Here is an 18273-nt window from a genome sequence, read left to right on the forward strand (position 1 = left end):
AGAATTTTTATGGGGCATATATTGAAATGATTTTTAAGGACTGCATTTTTAAGGAACAACATACTATATTTGTAAAACTTGAAAGAATTTGTGTGTACTTTACCTTGGAAACAGCAGGACAAGAATCTCTTCGAACTGTCTCTATGCCTTTTGCATCAAATACTGGGTCTTTTTGATCCAGTGTTTCATACATATATCCCACATACCTCTTCTTGGTTTGCAAGACACATGGCAAATACACCTGTAGTGTTAAAAACATGTAGCCTCTTTATACTGTTATTCATTGGCAGCATAACAGGATTGCATGTTTAGAGGTTTTTCTAAGGATATGTTAATTTTGACTTTTTTACCTTTTGTTTCCTCACAAACACAAATAAAAGTAAGTTAAAGGAACATTAAAGGTCCACAGGAAAAGTGTAGGTTCAGACTGTCATTCCACATTTAACTCACCTTATATTCTATCTAGATATTGTCACATGATACGCAAACTGAGGATCCTGTAAGATTCAGGCACACAAAGTCACATACAGTCTAACAGTGACAGCCATCATTCTGAATGCTCTTGCCATTCTAGCCATAAAGAAAGGTTACTTACCTTACAGTAACTGAAGTTCTTTGAGATGCATGGTCCCTATGGGTATTCCATTGTGAGGTGCTGAGACTGGAAGATTTTTCATTAGCAGTATCTTTTGGTCTATGCTTGTGCCCTACACCTCCTCATGCCCCAAACGAAGGGCATAAGGGGAAGCACAGACTGCCTGCCTCTCCAGTTCCTTCTCTACTGTAAATCACTTTAGGAAAGGAGCTGAAGGAGAGGGGAGGAAGGGTGAGTAGTGGAATACACATAGGAACCACACATCTCCCAAGAACTCCAGCTACTCTACAAGGTAAGTAATCTTCCTTTCTTCTTCAAGTGATGTGTATTCCACTGTGGGTAATTCACAAGCGGTACTCACAGAGAAGGAGAGTGCACAGACTACATGGATGTTGTAGTGAAGGATGCATTTGCTGAGGGCGAAAAGTCTAGTAAAGCTATGCATAGAACCCTACATTGCAGCTCTACAGATCTCCAGGAGGTGAACAGCCTGAATAAAAGCCCCTGAGATAGCTTCTGCTCTGGTCAAGTGGGCCCTCACACCTTGAGGGACAGAGTTTCCGTAAGCTCATAGTAAAGTGGGATGCAACCCGAAATCCATTGAGAAAGTTTCTGTGAAAAGATTGCTTTCCCCTTCATCCACTCAGCAATGGAAAGGAATAGTTCGATTTCCCAAAGGGTTTTGTTCCTGCAGGTAGAAAGCTAAGCTAAGGCTCAATGGCTATCCAGAAATGGAGCTTCCTGTCTTCTCTGGTGATATAATGAGTTTGATAGAAAAAAGGCACATATCTGATCTGATTATAGTGGAATTCTGATGGAAACTTTGGAATGAACTTGGGGTGTAATCTCCAAAAAATCTTACTCTTATGGAAGATCATGTAGGGAAGTTCTGCCATAAGGGCCTCAAACTCACCTACTCTTCTGGCAGAGGTGACTGCTGTCATGAAGGCACCTTCATAAACAGATGGAGAAGGGAGCATGAGGCTAGAGCAGGGGTTCTCAAACTTCATTGTTCCGCGAACCCCCTTCTGACAAGAAAAATTACACCTGATTCCCACTGACCTGTGTTGGGGAGCCAAAGCCAAAGCCTGAGCCCTACTGCCCTGGACTGGGAAGCTGTCAAAGCCGAAGGCCAAGGGCTTCACCCCAGCCAGAGGGCCTGTAAACCTGAGCCCTGCTGCCCAGGGCTGAATCCCTCAGGCTTTGGCCCCGGGTAGTGGGGCTCGGGAGTCAGCCCTGAGCCCCAGCAAGTCTAAGCCAGCCCTGGAAACCCCATTAAAATGGGGTCACGACTTTGGGGTCCTGACTCACAGTTTGAGAACCGCTGGGCTAAAGGTTTGAATAGAGTATTCACGAGAGCCGACAATACTAGATGGAGATCCCAAGTTGGCATCGATTTTAGTACCAGAGGAAACATTCTGGCAAGGCCTTTCAAAAATCTCACAGTTGTAGGGTGCGTGAAGAACAGTTTCCCACTGGAGGATGGAAGGCATTAATTGTTGGCAAATGTGTACACAGCAAGCTGAGAGAGAGACTCAACTTCTTTAGAGAAAGGAGTAGTCCAAGATGGTAGGGATTCTCATGAGTCCTCTAAAGGTATCTAATGACGTTAGCACCAAAGGAAAATCCAATTTGTAGCATAACATTCCCTCAGAGATTTTCATGCTATAACTAAGGATGGAGATCATCATCTACAAACATGTCCTTTCTCGGTTTGTCTTACATTCAAATACCAAATAGATAGAGGTGTGCTGGATTGGGATTGGTGGTCTTTTATTGACCTGAGTCAATAAGTTCAGAAATAGCTGGATGCATGGCTGTGAAGCCATCTGCACAATGCTGGTGAACTAAAACTACTTCTGCCACCAGGATAACTGACAGTTTGTCCTGCTTGATTTCCCTCATGGTAAGTGGGGAATGGATGGGGAAGCTTATATTAATGGCTCTGACCACTATACTAGGAATGGGTCCCCGAGCTCCTTGGGAACAGTAAGTTGGGTATTTCTTGTTCTCTTGGGACATGAAGAAATCCTCATTGCTGGAAAATACAGTGTAACATCAAGTTGTGACATTTCTACTCATGGTCTCTGTGGAAGTGCTACTGAGACTGTCCACCAAGGTGTGCATTGCTCCTAGGAGATGCACTGTCAAGAGGGTGATCTGGTGTTGCATACACTAATTCCAGAGTCTGATCTCATCCGTGCAAAGGAGCAGACTTTGATCCTCCCAGTTTGTAGCTGTAGTATACTGTAGTCATATTGTCTGACATAACCTGAATGTGTACAGCATGGATGAAAAGCAGGAAACTTCATGTACTCCTTACTATTCATTGATTTGAAGCTTGGATTCTAGTTGGGTCCTAGAACCTGAACCACATTTTTGTCCAGATGTGCTACAGCCCAGTAGGGAAGCACCAATAATTAACTTCTTTGTGGATGGAGCAGGAAACACAGGGAACCCCAATGAATACAACTTTTTTGTTTCACCCACCAGCTGAAAGATGCCAGAACATTGTGGTGAATCAAGACTCTCCTGTCTGGATTGCCGCTGCTTGGATTGTAACCAAAGGTGAAGGCCCTGAAGATGGAGCCTTGCAAAGGGTGTCACGCAGGCAAAGGAAGACATGATCCAGTAGAACCACACTATTGTCTGAGGGCTCAATCAAAGCTGGTTGATGAGGTCCCTCGGGGCTTGGAATCTGTCCTGGGGTAAGTATGCTTTGGTTGTAATTGAATCCAAAGTTACTACAATAAAGTTTATAGTTTGCATGGGTACTAACGTGGACTTTTTTAGGTTTACTTGGAGTCCTAAGGATTGAAGGAGGCTGAAAGGGAAAAGACCACCGATTGTCCTAGTATGACCAACATATGGGCAGCTAGTCATCAAAGTAGGGAAATACTGGGGTGCCATGGTGACACAGGTATGCCACCACTACGGATGGCACCTTTGTGAAAACCCTCGGGGCTGTCAAGAGACGGAAGGGAAGCACTTTGCATTGATAATTGGTCTAGGCCCACTGTAAAATGCAGGAATCTCCTGTTCGCTGGGTGAATGTCTATGTGGAAATGGGCATCTGTCAAACGAAGAGCTGCAAACCAGTCATCTTTGTTTAGAGAGGAGATTATTGAGGCCAGGGTGATCATTCTGAATCTTGAACAGCATATGAAGATATTCAATTGTCTGAGATCCAGACTAAGTTTCCAGCCTCCTTTCTTTTTAGGGATGAATAAATATCTTGAATAAAAGCCCCCCCCCCATGCTATAGTGCGAGTAGGGAGTCTGCACCTCCTGTCAGAGTCCTTTCATGACCCCTCATGACATGGGTCCTTCAAGAGGGACAGGGGGATGAGTTTTTTTGAAAGGGATGTACAGAAATTCTATTGTATAGCCAGTGTTGATGATCTCTGGAACCCATCTGTCTGATGCGATATGATGCCACACTGGGGAGAAACGGGCCAGATGGCCACCGAATGGAGTATGGGTGTTGGGGGAACTGGTTGGCGGCTCTCACGGGTCCCATCAAAAATGTCTTTGTGGGAGCCTGGGACTGGGAAGAGTACAATGGAGGGATGTTCTGTCTGTTGCACTGCACTCTCTGGCACTTTCTGGGAGGCTCAGAGGCCCTTTGGTGGTAATAAGGTTGAGGAGCAAGATGTTGTTTGCATGGAAGCAGTTTGGAGTATTTTCTCTGAGGTGCTGGAATGTATATATCTAAGAAGTGGAGACTTGCACAAGAGTCCTTACGGGTGTGTAGTGACTCATCCATTTTTGTCACTGAATAGGTTGTTGCCCTCTAAGAGGAGGTTCTCCACAGGAGCTTGAACTTCCTTTGGAAACCCAGAGGATTGAAACCACGAAGCTCGTCTTGTGATGGTCAAAGTTGCTATGGAATGAGAAACTGTGTCCTCAACTGAAGCTTGCAGGGATGATCTATCTATCAGCTTACCCTTGTTGATGATGGCCTGGAATTGTGGTCTAAATTTCTGGGGTAGTTTGTCAGTGAATACAGAAAAATTATAATGAATACAATCATATTTAGACATCAAGGCCTGAAAATTCACAAAGTGGAAACGTACCCTAGCTGAGATGAAATTCTTTCTTCTGAAGAGGTTCATGTTTTAGCATCCTTGTCAGAGGGAGTACACCTAGGCCGGTGCAGTCTGTTATGTTCAGTGATGGCCTGACATACAAGGGAGTTCAGGGTGTGAAAACAAGTATTCTACCCCTTTAGACAGGACAAAGTACTTCTCTCCCCATCCTTTTTGAAATGGGGAGCAAAAGTAGGTAGGGAATGCCAGATTATTTTGGTCAGCACTAATACGGCCTCATTGATTGGAAGTGCCACCTTGCTAGGACCTGCAGTCTGGAGGATATTCAGCAACTTGTGAATGATGTCTTGAACTTCCTCCAGGAGAAACTAAAATGCATCTGTGATTCTCCTCAGGAGGTCCTAAAACTGTGTACAGCTTCTGGATGGCAATGGTGAGGTCACTGCAACTGCATTGTCAGGAAACGAGGACAAAAGTGAAATGAGTAGGTCCATTTGCTCAGGTTGTTCTTCCGCCTCATAGTGATTCTAAGAGGGTTGGGGGTTCTCTTCTATGAGGTGACCTCTGTTTGAACTTCTTCTCTGATCCCCTGAAATTGGGAGGTTTTAAATACAGATCCCGGGAACCCCAAGAGGGCCAGCAAGAGGGATCATATGGATAAGGAGGTGATCCCCAGGGAAAAGGGTACTGTTGGTCCTGAGCCAGGCAGTGTGTTCTATGGGAGTAAGAAGATGCCTAGGAAATTCTGGAACCTTTGTTGGGGCTGATCTCACGTCATGGTATAGTCAGTGAAGCCACTGGCTTCAGTCTCATGCTCACTGGAGGAATACGAGTCCTCAGATTCCACAGGCCTTGTAACTCTAGGCTGATCGACCGTACTGGTGAATGATGAACTGACACTGCAGGCACCACTAGTAGTCATCTGTATCAGTGAGTATTGGTGACTGTGGGCCAGAATACATAGCCAGACTGTTGAGGATAGTACACGCAGTCATAGAGGAGGGAGAGGGGATTCTGCCTTTTGGTAGAGCTAACAGTGCCAATTTAAGTCAGACGATGAGTGTTAGTACCACTGAATCCTTTTCCTTGCTGATGGACTCTACTGTTGGTTCAGCTGATGACTGCTCCCTTCTTTGCCTTGCTAGTGATAGGCCTGGGCTAGCTCCTTTGGTGATCAGTGGCTTTGGAACACTCTTGGCTCCCCATGAGCCAAGTTGGATCCGTGCTTCCCATGAGGTCCCGACATATCCATACTGGAGCATGGAGTCTCATCACATTTGGAGGGCATAAGGGAGAAAGTCCTCTTCTTAGATGAGGACTAAAGAGAGGATTTGTCTCACTTTTCATGTGAATGCTTGCTCTTACCCTCCTCCCATCTGCTTTGCCTGCTAGAGTCCTTAGCTCTGCCCTCTGATGTTCCAGAGCTAGGGAGCACTGTGCTTGGTGGGACACTTCTCGGCACCTCTGCCCGATGTACAGGGGATCTGAAGACCCAGGGTCGGACTAGGGCCTCATCCAGCACTCCATCAGATACCTTCTGAGCTGGAACTCACAAGACTGCCAGGTTTGGAGCCAAAAGGAACAACAAATATTGCACTTGGGAGGGAATGTGGGACTACCAAGCAGTATAAGCAAATGTCATCGAAGTCACTAACTGGGAACAATGGGGGGCAGGCTGCACAGGGCTTGAAGTGGAGATCTTGGGCATTCTAAGTACCCCAAATGATGGAGGAAGCCCCATACTAACCATCTACAAAAGGTCAACTACAGAAAAAAACCTGAATTTGAGGCAGGAACGCTAGCAAAGCTGTGGACACTGCAGGGGTTTGGTCTGAGACTAGAGGTGGTAGAAAGGAACTGGAGAGGCGATTGATCCATGCTTTCCCTTATGTCCTCAGTTTGGAGCATGAGAATGTGCAGGGCAAAGGCATGGACAAACAGACACTGCTAATGAAAAATCTTCCGGACTCAGTTGCAAGGAGCACATGTGCACCCCACAGTGGACTATAGATAGGGACCATCACTTGAAGAACCACCAGACTCTCAATATTGTTCTATTGAATTGTGCTGTCTCTCCCTCTCTAAAAATAAATTAGTTTAAAATATTAAATGAAAGGACAATCTCAACAATATAGCGGCCCTTAAACTGATATTATTCTTACCATTCATCATGTCAAGTGAAGGAGACACATTTATGAAAACAACAAACTTCTACTAAAGATATTCTCCACTGCTCTTTTGGATGTGCAATAATATTAAAATTATTTTGATCCACACTGCATTCAGGAACCTGTTCTTTGTGGGTGATTGGGGCCAATATGTCTAAATTTTCTCTGCAGACTTCCTCTGACAACTGCAGGACAATGAAATACAGCTGAAAGGATTGCTGGCCGTACACTCAAAGAAACACCCACAATTCTGTTAAGTCACTGATCAAAATCAAAACCTTATTGAACAGCTGAACCACTAACATGTTTAAAGATATAACATTTTCTATCCAGACATTTGGCGTAAAATGTATTTTCCTTTTACCTTTTCAAATTTCAGTTTTACTGGTTTCGGGTTGGTAGCTGTTACAGCTTCAGCAATTTCTTGACCAATCTTGAAAGACTGTTCCTTAGTGGCTCCTTTCAAGAGTACAAACATGCTAAAAAGATAAAAGTAGAAATAGGAAGTAGGGACACCATTACTTTAACATATATCCTGGAATGGGTTTACAAGCTATAATACATTTGCCAGTATCTTGACTGGGAAACAGGGACATATGTGGTTGACAAAATTCGTTGAGATTGTCCACCAGTCTACTCACTGACACATCCTCAACTTCTCACAGCAATCCCTTCCCCTCCAGCTTCCTTTACAGCACTTCATTTTCTTGCCTAACTACCTCCCCCTGGTGGTCCATGCATCATAGTTCTTCCACTGAATAAATTTTTACATTTCCGGCTCCGAGACATGGAACCCAGCCCCAAGTCCCATGACATCAGGAACACAAGATTCTATGCTATACCTGTGATCTGAAAGTGCTAGGCTGTGGGCGGTTGAGCTAGAAACAGCAAATTCTATATTGAGGAGGGATAAAGAATATAATTGGTACTAAACAGTTTATTCAGTATGAATTTAGTAGAGAAGTGGCTGTGCAGAAGGGGTCAAATTGGAATGGCACTTGATGGCTTGGTGAGCGGGTTCTCATTTCCAGGACGATTTTTAGTGCTCCAGGACTTCAGCTTTTTTTTAAAAAAAAAATACTTAATCTCTAAGTCCTTATGGCTGTGAAGGGGCTTACCGTGGCAGGATGCGTGCCAAAGGTTGCCGGTCCCTGCTCTGTAAAATTACCATAATGATCTTTGGCATGTTGAGAGGTTTAATGATCAATTTTTCTTTACTGAAAGCCAGCCAGAAAATGTATTGCTTAATGTGTGTATTACCTAACAGGACATATCTTATTTATATTTTTAGTTTATATATTGCACGACAATTAGTTATGAAGTGCAAGCTGGTTTCATTTTAAAACAGAGTGGGAATACTTCATGCCGGGCCAACATTAGACTCAGATCACAGAAGTAGTCACCAAAGGCACCTGGTTCAAAAGGGGCAGTTCTGGCCTGGCCACCCTCCCCCCCCCCCCCGTAGCAGGGTAGTCACCTGCTCCAGCCTTAAAGAGCTTAAAACAGCTCAGGAAAGGGCTGTGGCTGGGAGCAAGCAGTTCCCAGGCTGATTGGGGAAAGCAGGCTCAGATGTGGCCACGCCCCAATCAGGGCTCAGCTGGCCCTTATAAGACGGCAGTGGGCCAAGAGCAGACAGTCTCCTCTAGCTGTTGAGAGAGATGGGCCTGGCTTCTGGGGAGAGTATCAGGGTACCTGAGGTGAAGCCAGGCTGGGGAAGGCCAGAGGAGTTGGGAGGCTCCAGGCTGGAAAAGCCCCAGGATGCAGGCCTGGCAGACGGCCTAGGATAGGTACTGGAGTCACAGAGGGCAGTCCAAAGGGAGGCAGAGGCAGCAGGCCCAAGCCCCCCTGGCCTGTGATGATTGGCTTACACACTGCAGTCCACCCCAGTGTGCAGGGGCTCAATAGTGATTGGCAGTAGCCAAAGACTGAGGCAAGGTGGCGATAGTGGGTGGGGGTTCCCCGGGGAGAGGAGGCCCAGAGACTGTGGGGGTACTACCAGAGGGCAACACCCTGGGTAAAAGGGGCACTGGGGTCCGGGATGGACACGGGGGCCAGTGGCAAGCGGGACACCGGCCTGTAGAGGGCGCTTCGGAGGCTGGAAGAGCTAATTCCCTGAGAGACCAGCAGGAGGTGCCACAGAGGTGAGTCGCCGCACTGTTACACCCCCATCACACCAGTTAGGAACTATACCAGCAGGGCTCTGGTCCATTTAAGAGCATGTACCCTCCACCTAGCAATGGTTGGGAGTCAAACAGCAACCACTAATCAGTTTTTGAGGGACTGATGGCATGAAAGGGGATCTCTATCCCTATTAGCAGCACTTGGGAACTGCCATGGTAGCCCAGCTGACCCTATCTGACAGCTTTTCAAAATGGGGAAGCTAGCCCAGACTCCATAAAGGTAATTTAACAGTCTGAATTGAAATACGTACTGAACTGTATGTTTAATGCAACAGGCAAATATCATTTATTAAAACAACAGAAAAATAGATCCATGGAGACCTGCCGTAAGCTTTTGAATGCAGATCATGGTGATTTCCTCCTTTCCACCTCACAAAGGAGGCTAACAGTTTCACATAGCATCAGAAGAAGCAGCCATTAATTACCTGTCAGTATCGCCATATACAACCCGAGCTCCCCATTTTTTCGTATCATTCACCAGTTTTATAGCTCGCTCCAAGGTCTCTCTGGCTTTATGGACAATACTATCCCCAATCTGCAAATAAAGATACACTGAAAATCTTTCCTGCTGTACTACTGCATTCAAAACAACCCCTGTGTAAATCACCATCACTCTGAATCCATCTCTGCATCATCATCATCATCATGCAAAGTAAAGGGCTGCATTTGCTGGTTTAAAAAAACAACAACAATAGAAAGCAAATTCTGAAAACTGATTTACTGTAAACACGAATCAATAAAACAGGAAAGAATTCAGGAAAGAGCAACAGAAATGATTACGGCGGTGGAGGGATTAATTTAGAAGGAAAGATTACAGCTTTAGCTTACCTAAATAAGTGAAGGGAAGTTATAAGCAGCTATAGATATTTGAAAGGTTTAAGTACGAAGGAAGGAGGAGGATTGCTTAGAATGCTCTCAGAGGCTACAGCTAGGAGTACCGGGATAAAATTGTGCTAAGTAAAATGTAGACTGGGTATCAGGAAAAAACCTCACAGGAATTGCTATTCATAGTTTAATACATCTCTCTAATGAAGTGGTGAAAGTCCCATCTCTTGAGTCATTTAAAACTAGACTATGCACCTGAGAATGTACTGTACGGAACAAATGTGCATTAACGAAGAGATGGACATGATGACCTAAAATGTCTTTTTCTCGCTAATTTCAATTATTCATTAAAAGCAGAGGCTGCTTGGACAGACACAAACTTATCAGGTGTCAGTTTTTAATGGAAGTAAATGAAGAAAATGCTACTTTTGTCAACTTCTTTCCTGTACACAGAAAAGATATTCATTTTAATCATGAAGTTCCCTTTTTCCTTTTTATAAATTCAAGCTTTAAGAGTAAACCAAGTGATATATTGTCTCCTTAATATCACATATCATTCTTAGCATTGTAAGTGCATGTTGAGGAACAGTGACAGTCACAAGGGTGTGATTCTAGTCCTACTCAGCCAAAACTCCTCACTGAAATCATTGAGGCATTTTCTTCAGTATGGGTCTTCAGAATAAGGTTCTAAATGTCTAATTAAGGGACATATGTAACTTTATTTGTAAGACATTGTGCGGTAAACAAACCAGCAGAATTAATTTCAATTTATTTTAATGAAGGCTGAAATAAATTAACATGGAAGGTACATAATTTATTACATTCTTACTTATTCAAAAATCAGGAGAAAGCACATTTGTTCCATACAGTCTACATTTTCCTTAGCACATTTTTGTCCCAGTACCCGTAGCTGTAGCCTCCATGAGCATTCTAAGCAATCCTCCTCCTTCCTTGGTACTTAAACCTTTCAGTTTACTCTGGTTTTTGGATTGTACTGTTTTGTTGTTGTTTTTAAAAGAAGGGCTGAAACAGCTACACAAAATTGTTTTACTTTGATGATTGGAACTCTAGTCCAATCCATCTTTATGAAAATACTAATTCTAAGTATTTTGTCACTACAAAATGGATTTCAAAAGATTAAGCTCAATACTGAAACCAAGAGATTTTTAGTACTTTAAGAGCAAAAAAACAGCACTTATGGTAGCATTTAGATTAAATGTAGGTTTCAAGCACTGACATTACGTTATCTGGTGCTGCTTTAACTACAGTCTCTTTCCTAAATCCCTTTTGCATTTTATCTGCATCCCTTACCTCTATACATGGCATTCTTCCAGAAAAGTTAGCAGCAGTATAACCAAACGTGACATTAGCTATCAGTTTAAGACCCAGCTGACGCGCCTCAAGCATTCGAGTGATAGCTTTGTCATGCTTGTAAGCCTTTATTGACTGCTTCACCATTATCCTGGTCTTCAAAATTTCTTCCAACATTCTTGGCAACACGCCCTTTCTTACTGAAGGCTACCAAAAAAGGAATGAAGAGAAACAAAATGTTTAAAAAAAGCCAACTGAAACAGAACACAGGAATTAGTAGTTAGCCTTTGACATGAATATACATTAACCGTGAGGTGTTCTAGCAATCAGTACTTTGGCTGGTTTTGTTAATATACTTAATCTGAAAGGGAGGCAAAGTTTGGGGGAGCAGCTTTAATGTTATTTTTTTGAATTGGCAATGGACAATGTGATATTGTGCACTTGTACATATATTTAAAAGATTGTATTAACTGAAATAGGATTTGACTGTTTTACTACCTTTATTTGTTGACACATTTAAATATTCAGGATTTTTTTAAACTATAATATTCCTTGGAATACTTATCTTTTAACTTAAAGTTTTTGTTTTACATTAAATATTTTTCTTGGTGACAAGCTGAAACAGTTTGGGGCCATGAATGTACATTAGCTATAGTCAGCTAGGTCTACACATGACATAAAATGAAAACAGTGGAATTCAAATTAAATTATCTTCATCTTCAAAAGCACAGGCCTTTCTGAGCAGCAGCAGGAGAAAAAACGGTTAACTACGTTTTGTAACTGTTGTTTTTTGAGATGAGTTTCTCATGTCCATTTCACTGTAGGTGTGCACGCACCCCCGTGCATGGTCATCTGAGACTTTTGCCTTAGCAGTATCCATAGGAACTGTGTGCCCTCTGGAGAGCTGCGCTCACGGTGCGGTATATCAGGTGCCAACGGCCCTATGCCCTCAGTTCCTTTTTGCTGACAACTCCGACAGAGGTGTAGGAGGGCAGGTAATGGAGTGGACATGAGCAACACATCTCGAAGAACAGTTACGAAAGGTAGGTAGCCATTTTTTCTTCTTCAAGTGCTTGCTCATGTCGATTCCATTGTAGGGGACTTACAAGCAGAATCCTTGGAAGTGGACTCGGAGTTCACAGCTTTGCCGATTGTGGCATTGCTCTGCTGAAACCAGCATCATCTCGAGCTGGCTAGGTCAGCACATAGTGCGCAGCGAATGTGTGGACGGACGACCAGGTTGCAGCCTGACAAATTTCTTGGATCAACACCTGAACAAGGAAGGCTGCCGAGGAAATCTGCACCCTAGTTGAGTGAGCCGTCACAACAGCTGGCGGGAGCACCATTGCCAGCTTGTAACAGTAGTGGATGCAGGCAGTGATCCAGGACAAGAGTCTCTGAGCTGACATCATGCAACCTTTCATCCTGTCAGCGACAGCCACAAAAAACTGCACTGACTTATGGAACGGCTTTGTTCTATCAATGTAGAAGGCCAGCGCCCGCCTGACGTCCAGGGTATGCAGCCTGCGGTCGCATGAGGCTTCGGATATAGGACTAGTAAGTAAATATCTTGGCTCATGTGGAAGTGAGAAATGACCTTGGGCAGAAAGCCTGGGTGTGGACGCAGTTGGACCTTGTCCTATAGAAGACCATATAAGGTGGCTCTGACGTGAGCACCCTGATCTCAGACATCCAACTGGCCGAAGTTATAGCAACCAAGAAGGAGACCTTCCAGGAGCAAAGCAAAAGGGAGCAGGACGCCAAGGGCTCAAAGGGGGCGACCCATGAGCCTTGACAGCACAAGATTCAGGTCCCAAAGGGGGACTGGGTCCTTGACATGCAGGTAAAGGCGCTCCAGACCTTTCAGGAACTGTGCCATCATGGGATGGTCGAAGACCGACCTGCCTTGAAACGGAGGGTGGAACGTGGAAATGGCGGCCAGGTGTACCTTGACTGAGGACGACAAGCCCTGGAGCTTGAGGCGGAGCAGATAGTCTGGGATGTCCTGCTGCAAGGCCTTCTCTGCACGAATGAGCTGATCCAAGACCCAACACGTGAAGCGTTTCCACTTCGTCACATACATACATACATAGGTAGCCCTGGTGGAGGGCTTCCTGCTGCCCAACAGAACCCACTGGACACCAGCGGATCAATGCTACTCCTCCCCGCACTGTGACCAGTTGGATCACAGAAACCCCCTAGGGAACTGCCAACTAATGTGCCAAGACTACTTCTGCCCCTGCTTTCCCTGCCAGTTTGGGACTCCAGCAACCTGTCTTGCTGAGCCAGACAAGCCAGTCTGCTCCAACACAGACCCAGGGTCTGAACCACGTGCCCCAAAGCTGCAGACTTAACTGAAAGCAACTTAGGAAGTTCCTGTCTTTTACACTCAGATGCACAACTCCCAATGGGGTCCAAACCCCAAATAAATCCTTTTTACCCTGTATAAAGCTTATTCAGGGTAAACTCAAATTGTTCGCCCTCTGCAACATTGACAGAGATAGGTACAGTTGTTTGCCCCCCCTCCCCCCCGGTATTAATACATACTCTGGGTTAATTAATAAGTAAAAAGTGATTGTATTAAATACAGAAAGTAGGATTTAAGTGGTTCCAAGTAGTAACAGACAGAACAAAGTGAATTACCAAGCAAAATAAAATAAAATGCGCAAGTCTAAGTCTAGTACAGTAATAAAACTGAATACAGATAAAAACCTCACCAGTTCCAGTAAGCTTCCTTTTACAGACTAGGCTCCTTCTAGTCTGGGTCCAGCAATCACTCACACCCCCTGCAGTTACTGTCCTTTGTTCCAGTTTCTTTCAGGTATCCTTGAGGGTGGAGAGGCTCTCTAGCCAGCTGAAGACAAAATGGAGGGGGTCTCCCAGGGGAGAAATAGACTTTCTCCTGTGGGTAGACGCCCCTCCCTCCCCTGTATAGAATCCAGCTACAAAATGGAGTTTGAGTCACATGGGCAAGTCACATGTCCATGTATGACAGTTTCTTACCAGCCAAGCCACATTCCTGGGAAAGTTCAGATGTGGATTGGCGTCTTCAAGATCCATTGTCCGTTAAGTGCTTCTTGATTGGGCATTTAACTTGCACATTCCTTTCTCATGAAGCTGACTAAATGCTTACTAAGGCTACTAGAAATCAAGCAAGTCACCAGCCAATATTCATAACTTTGAATACAAAAATGATATATGCATACAAATAGAATGAATAGATTCAGTAGATCATAACCTTCACAGAGATATGTTACATGGAATATGTAGCATAAAACATATTTCTGTCATATATATCTAAACACACACACACATTCATCAGCATATTTCCATAAAGCCTTATGGGGGGGCACCGTCACAGTGTTTCCACTTCGTCACATAGGTAGCCCTGGTGAAGGGCTTCCTGCTGCCCAACAGAACCCACTGGATACCAGCGGAGCAATGCCATTCCTCCCCGCTCAGCCACGCAGCAGCCAGGCTGTCAAGTGCAGCACCGTCAGTTTGAATGCAGCAGGTTGCTGTGGCTCTGGGAGAGCAAATCCAGTTGAAGAAGCATCTGCAGTGGGGTGGTTGCTGACAGGCTCAGCAGCATGCCGAACCAGTGTTGCTGAGGCCACGCTGGGGCTATGAGGATGATCGTCGCCTTGTCTTGCTTCACCTTGAGCAAGACCCTGTGGATCAATGGTACTGGGGGAAAATAATATATTAACGTTTTGGACTATGGAATCAAGAAGGCGTCTGACAAGGAGCCCTCGTTCCTGCCCTGTAGAGAGCACAACACATGGCACTTCCTGCTCTGCTGAGATGCAAAAAGGTCCACCTGGGGAGACCCCCACTTGCGGAAGATTAGGCTGGCCACCTCCACATGGAGTGACTATTTGTGGCGAGACAAGAAGTACCTGCTGAAGTGATCTGCCAGGACGTTCCTGGTTCCAGGCAGATGGACTGCTACCAGGAAGATGATGTGCTGTACACAGAAGTCCCAGAGGGGCACCAGCTTGCCTGTTGATGTAATACATCGCAGCCATATCATCTGTGAGGACCTGCACCACCTTGCCCTTCAGATCGGGCAAGACCGCTTTGAGTTCCCTGACGTTGATGTGCAAGGCTAGGTCATGCTGCAGCCAACGTCTCTAGGTGATGAGCTTGCCCAAGTGGGCCCCCCACCCTAGATCCGATGTGTCCGAGACTAGGGTGAACGAAGGAAACGGGGTCACAAAGAGAACGCCTTGCAACACTCGGAGTTCCACCACCAGTCTAAAGACAGTGGGACATGGCTCGGCATCGTGACCACTTGGTCCAGGAGGTGCCTGCTGGGAATGTAAACCGAGGTCAGCCATGTTTGTAGGGGCCTCAGATGAAGCTGGGCATGGCTGATCACATACATACATGTGGCCCAACAGTTGCAGGCACGTATGGGGCACGATGAGCGGGTGGGCCTTTATGTAAGAGATTAAGTCCACCATGGTCTGAAACCGCGCTTCCGGAAGGAAGGCCCTGGCTTGCGTGGAGTCGAGAACTGCCCCGATAAACTTTATGCGTGTACTGGCGTTAACATGGACTTCTCCATGTTTATCAATGGGCCCAGGCTGAGACAGGTGGAGCGAACCAGATGGAGGCTTCTTTGCACCCTCTCCGGAGACCTGTCTTTGATGAGCCAGTTGGCGAGATAGGAGAACAGGTATACCCCATGCCGCCTGAGGTAAGTCGCTACTGGTGCCATGCACTTGGTGAACACTCTTGGGACTGACAATAGGCCAAAAGGGAGTGCTGTGAACTGGAAATGGCGGCCTCTCACTATAAAATGGAGGAAATGCCTGTGTCCCGGGAATATGGAAACATGGAAATAAGCATCCTGCAAGTCGAGAGTGGTGTACCAGTCTCCCGGATCCAGGGAAGGAATAATGGAGGTCAGGGAAACCATGCGGAACCTCAACTTCTTGAGAGACTTTGGGAGACTTGTTGCAGTGATGCAGGTCCCAGATGGGTCTTACACCCTCAAAATGCATGCTTCTGGCCTCCAGAGGGTTTAGAGGGCCCAGGCTGTGCAGGTGAGCGGGAAGAAGAGGGGCGATGTCTGTCCCTTCTTCTTTCAAAACCCTGGTGGGGCAGCCAAGGTCTTGGCGGTGGGGGAAGCTGGAAGGGCTTCCGAGCAGGCTGTGGCATATGTATGCCCAACAAACGAAGGATGGGCTTTGTATCCTTCACCCCATGCAGTCTGGCATCTATCTGTTCAGAGAAGAGACCACCCCATCGAACAGGAGGTCTTGGATTGAATTCTGCATCTCCTGCAAGAGGCCCGCCATTTGTAGTCACAAGTGATGCCTCATCACGACCGCCGACGTGACTACCCAAGTTGCAGAGTCCATTGCATCCCAGGCCATTTGTAGGGAGCACCTGGCTGCAGCTGTGCCTTCCTCCACTGGCGTGCAAAACTCCTGGGCTAACCCCCATGGGAGGAACTCCTGGAACTTACGGAGGATATCCCACAAATCCCAAAGTTTGTTGGATATCCCACAAATTAAAGTCTACCCAGGAGAGCCTGGTGGTTTGCCAGCTGGAATTGTATGCTGGCAGTAGAATAAATTTTCCTCCCGAAGAGATCCAGTCTTTTGGTCTCTTTATTCTTGGGAGTAGAGGAGGACTGGAGCCATTTTGGCCTTTTCGCTGGCCGCAGAGACGACCAATGAGCCTGGGGATGGATGGGTGTATTAACACTCGAACCCTTTAGCTGGGACAAAGTATTTTTTCCTCTACCCTTTCGGAAGTGGGAGGGATAGATGAGGGATTTTGCCACAGGGCCTTAGCAATCTTTAAGACCCCTTCGTGGATTGGCAAGGCAAGGCGGACTAGGGTGGAAGCAGAGAGGACATCGAACAATGAGTCAGTCTGCTCAGCCATCTCCTCCACCTGTAAGCCCAGATTGTCCGCCACTCTCTGGAGCCGAGCCTGATGCTCCTTGAAAGTCATCAGGGGGGCTAGCTCTTGAAGGGCCTGCCACTGCTTCGTCTGGGGACGAGGAGGATCTGTGGCTTCTTCCCCTCCAGGGGAGGGAGGTTTAGGGCTGGGTACCACTTCCTCAACCCTGGCCTCTGAGCAAATAGCATGCACTGAGCCCAGTGCCATTGGTATCACCGGTGCCACTGGTGCTGCAGGCACATCCGGTGCTGCACGGGGTCCAGTGTCATCTGCTGTTGCTCTGAGGCAGCAGCCGAAGATCTCTGGGAAGGGGGCATAGCCATGACCAGCATTCCCCACGAGCCCCAGTAAGGCCACTGGGCTGGCCACTTTCCTTGGTGCCACTGCTGCGATGTCGCGACTGATGCAGTGTCAGGACCCCAATCACACTGGTGGGATCTGGGTGAGGGGCTAAACTGAGCTCTCGAGGCCACAGGCAGTAAGAAGGAACTGAGAGGGCGTAGGGATGGCAGTGCCTGAAATGAGCATGGCACTCCAGAGGGCGCCACAGTTGTCCCTACGGATACTGCTAAGGCAAAAGTCTCCACCGACCACGCACATACCTACAATGGAATTGACATGAGCAAGCACACAAAGAAGAACTGTTACACATAGGTAACTGGGATTCCAGTATGATTAAGAAGTACAAATACATCACTGAATCACTGCACTGCATGATTAGAAATATAATTTCAATAATAGAGAAAATGAGCCTTTATTGAAACCCTAGTAAAAGTAAAACTATGCAACTATCATATTTATTTCCTGAATTGTCAAAATTTCAATCCTGTGATTTGTACTGTCAAGTGCTGGAAGACAACACACTGAAAAAAACAAAATATTTTTTCTTTTGCTAAACCAGCAACGTGTTTAATTTTGGATTAACCAACAAACTAAAAGTGAAAAGGTCTGTCAATGAGCAATGAAATCTCAGTACCTTGACAAAAGCCACTCCATTGGGTGACACTGTGATATCATGCCGAATCTGATAAAGTAAGTCAGGAGGTACTCTGAGGGATGTACAGCCAAATTTAAACTCATCAAATCTAGTAAAGAAGAAAATAAAATAAGGTCACAAAATGATCAATTAATTTACATTCAAAATAATTGGAAGTAAGAGTCTACACTAAAAATATTGATAGCACAACACAAACAGTATGAAGAAAAAGAGTACTTGTGGCACCTTA

General features: G+C 45.7%; 1 protein-coding gene across 4 annotated transcripts in view; it reads right to left on the bottom strand.

Moving 5' to 3' along the window:
* REV3L (REV3 like, DNA directed polymerase zeta catalytic subunit) overlaps window positions 1-18273 on the bottom strand; it is a 280711-nt gene that overhangs the window by 22447 nt on the left and 239991 nt on the right. For 3 of the 4 annotated variants that reach the window (XM_038395392.2, XM_043510836.1, XM_043510838.1), the window contains 5 exons: window positions 18024-18132; window positions 11129-11335; window positions 9418-9527; window positions 7177-7291; window positions 104-241 (listed from right to left, as the gene is read on the bottom strand). In XM_038395392.2, the coding sequence (XP_038251320.1) occupies window positions 104-241; window positions 7177-7291; window positions 9418-9527; window positions 11129-11335; window positions 18024-18132 (679 nt within the window). Of the gene's footprint in view, window positions 1-103; window positions 242-7176; window positions 7292-9417; window positions 9528-11128; window positions 11336-18023; window positions 18133-18273 lie in introns of those variants that run through there. The other variant, XM_043510839.1, reaches the window with a different exon arrangement.

The sequence above is a fragment of the Dermochelys coriacea genome, chromosome 3 (genome assembly GCF_009764565.3).
Source record: "Dermochelys coriacea isolate rDerCor1 chromosome 3, rDerCor1.pri.v4, whole genome shotgun sequence".
NCBI lineage: Eukaryota > Metazoa > Chordata > Testudines > Dermochelyidae > Dermochelys > Dermochelys coriacea.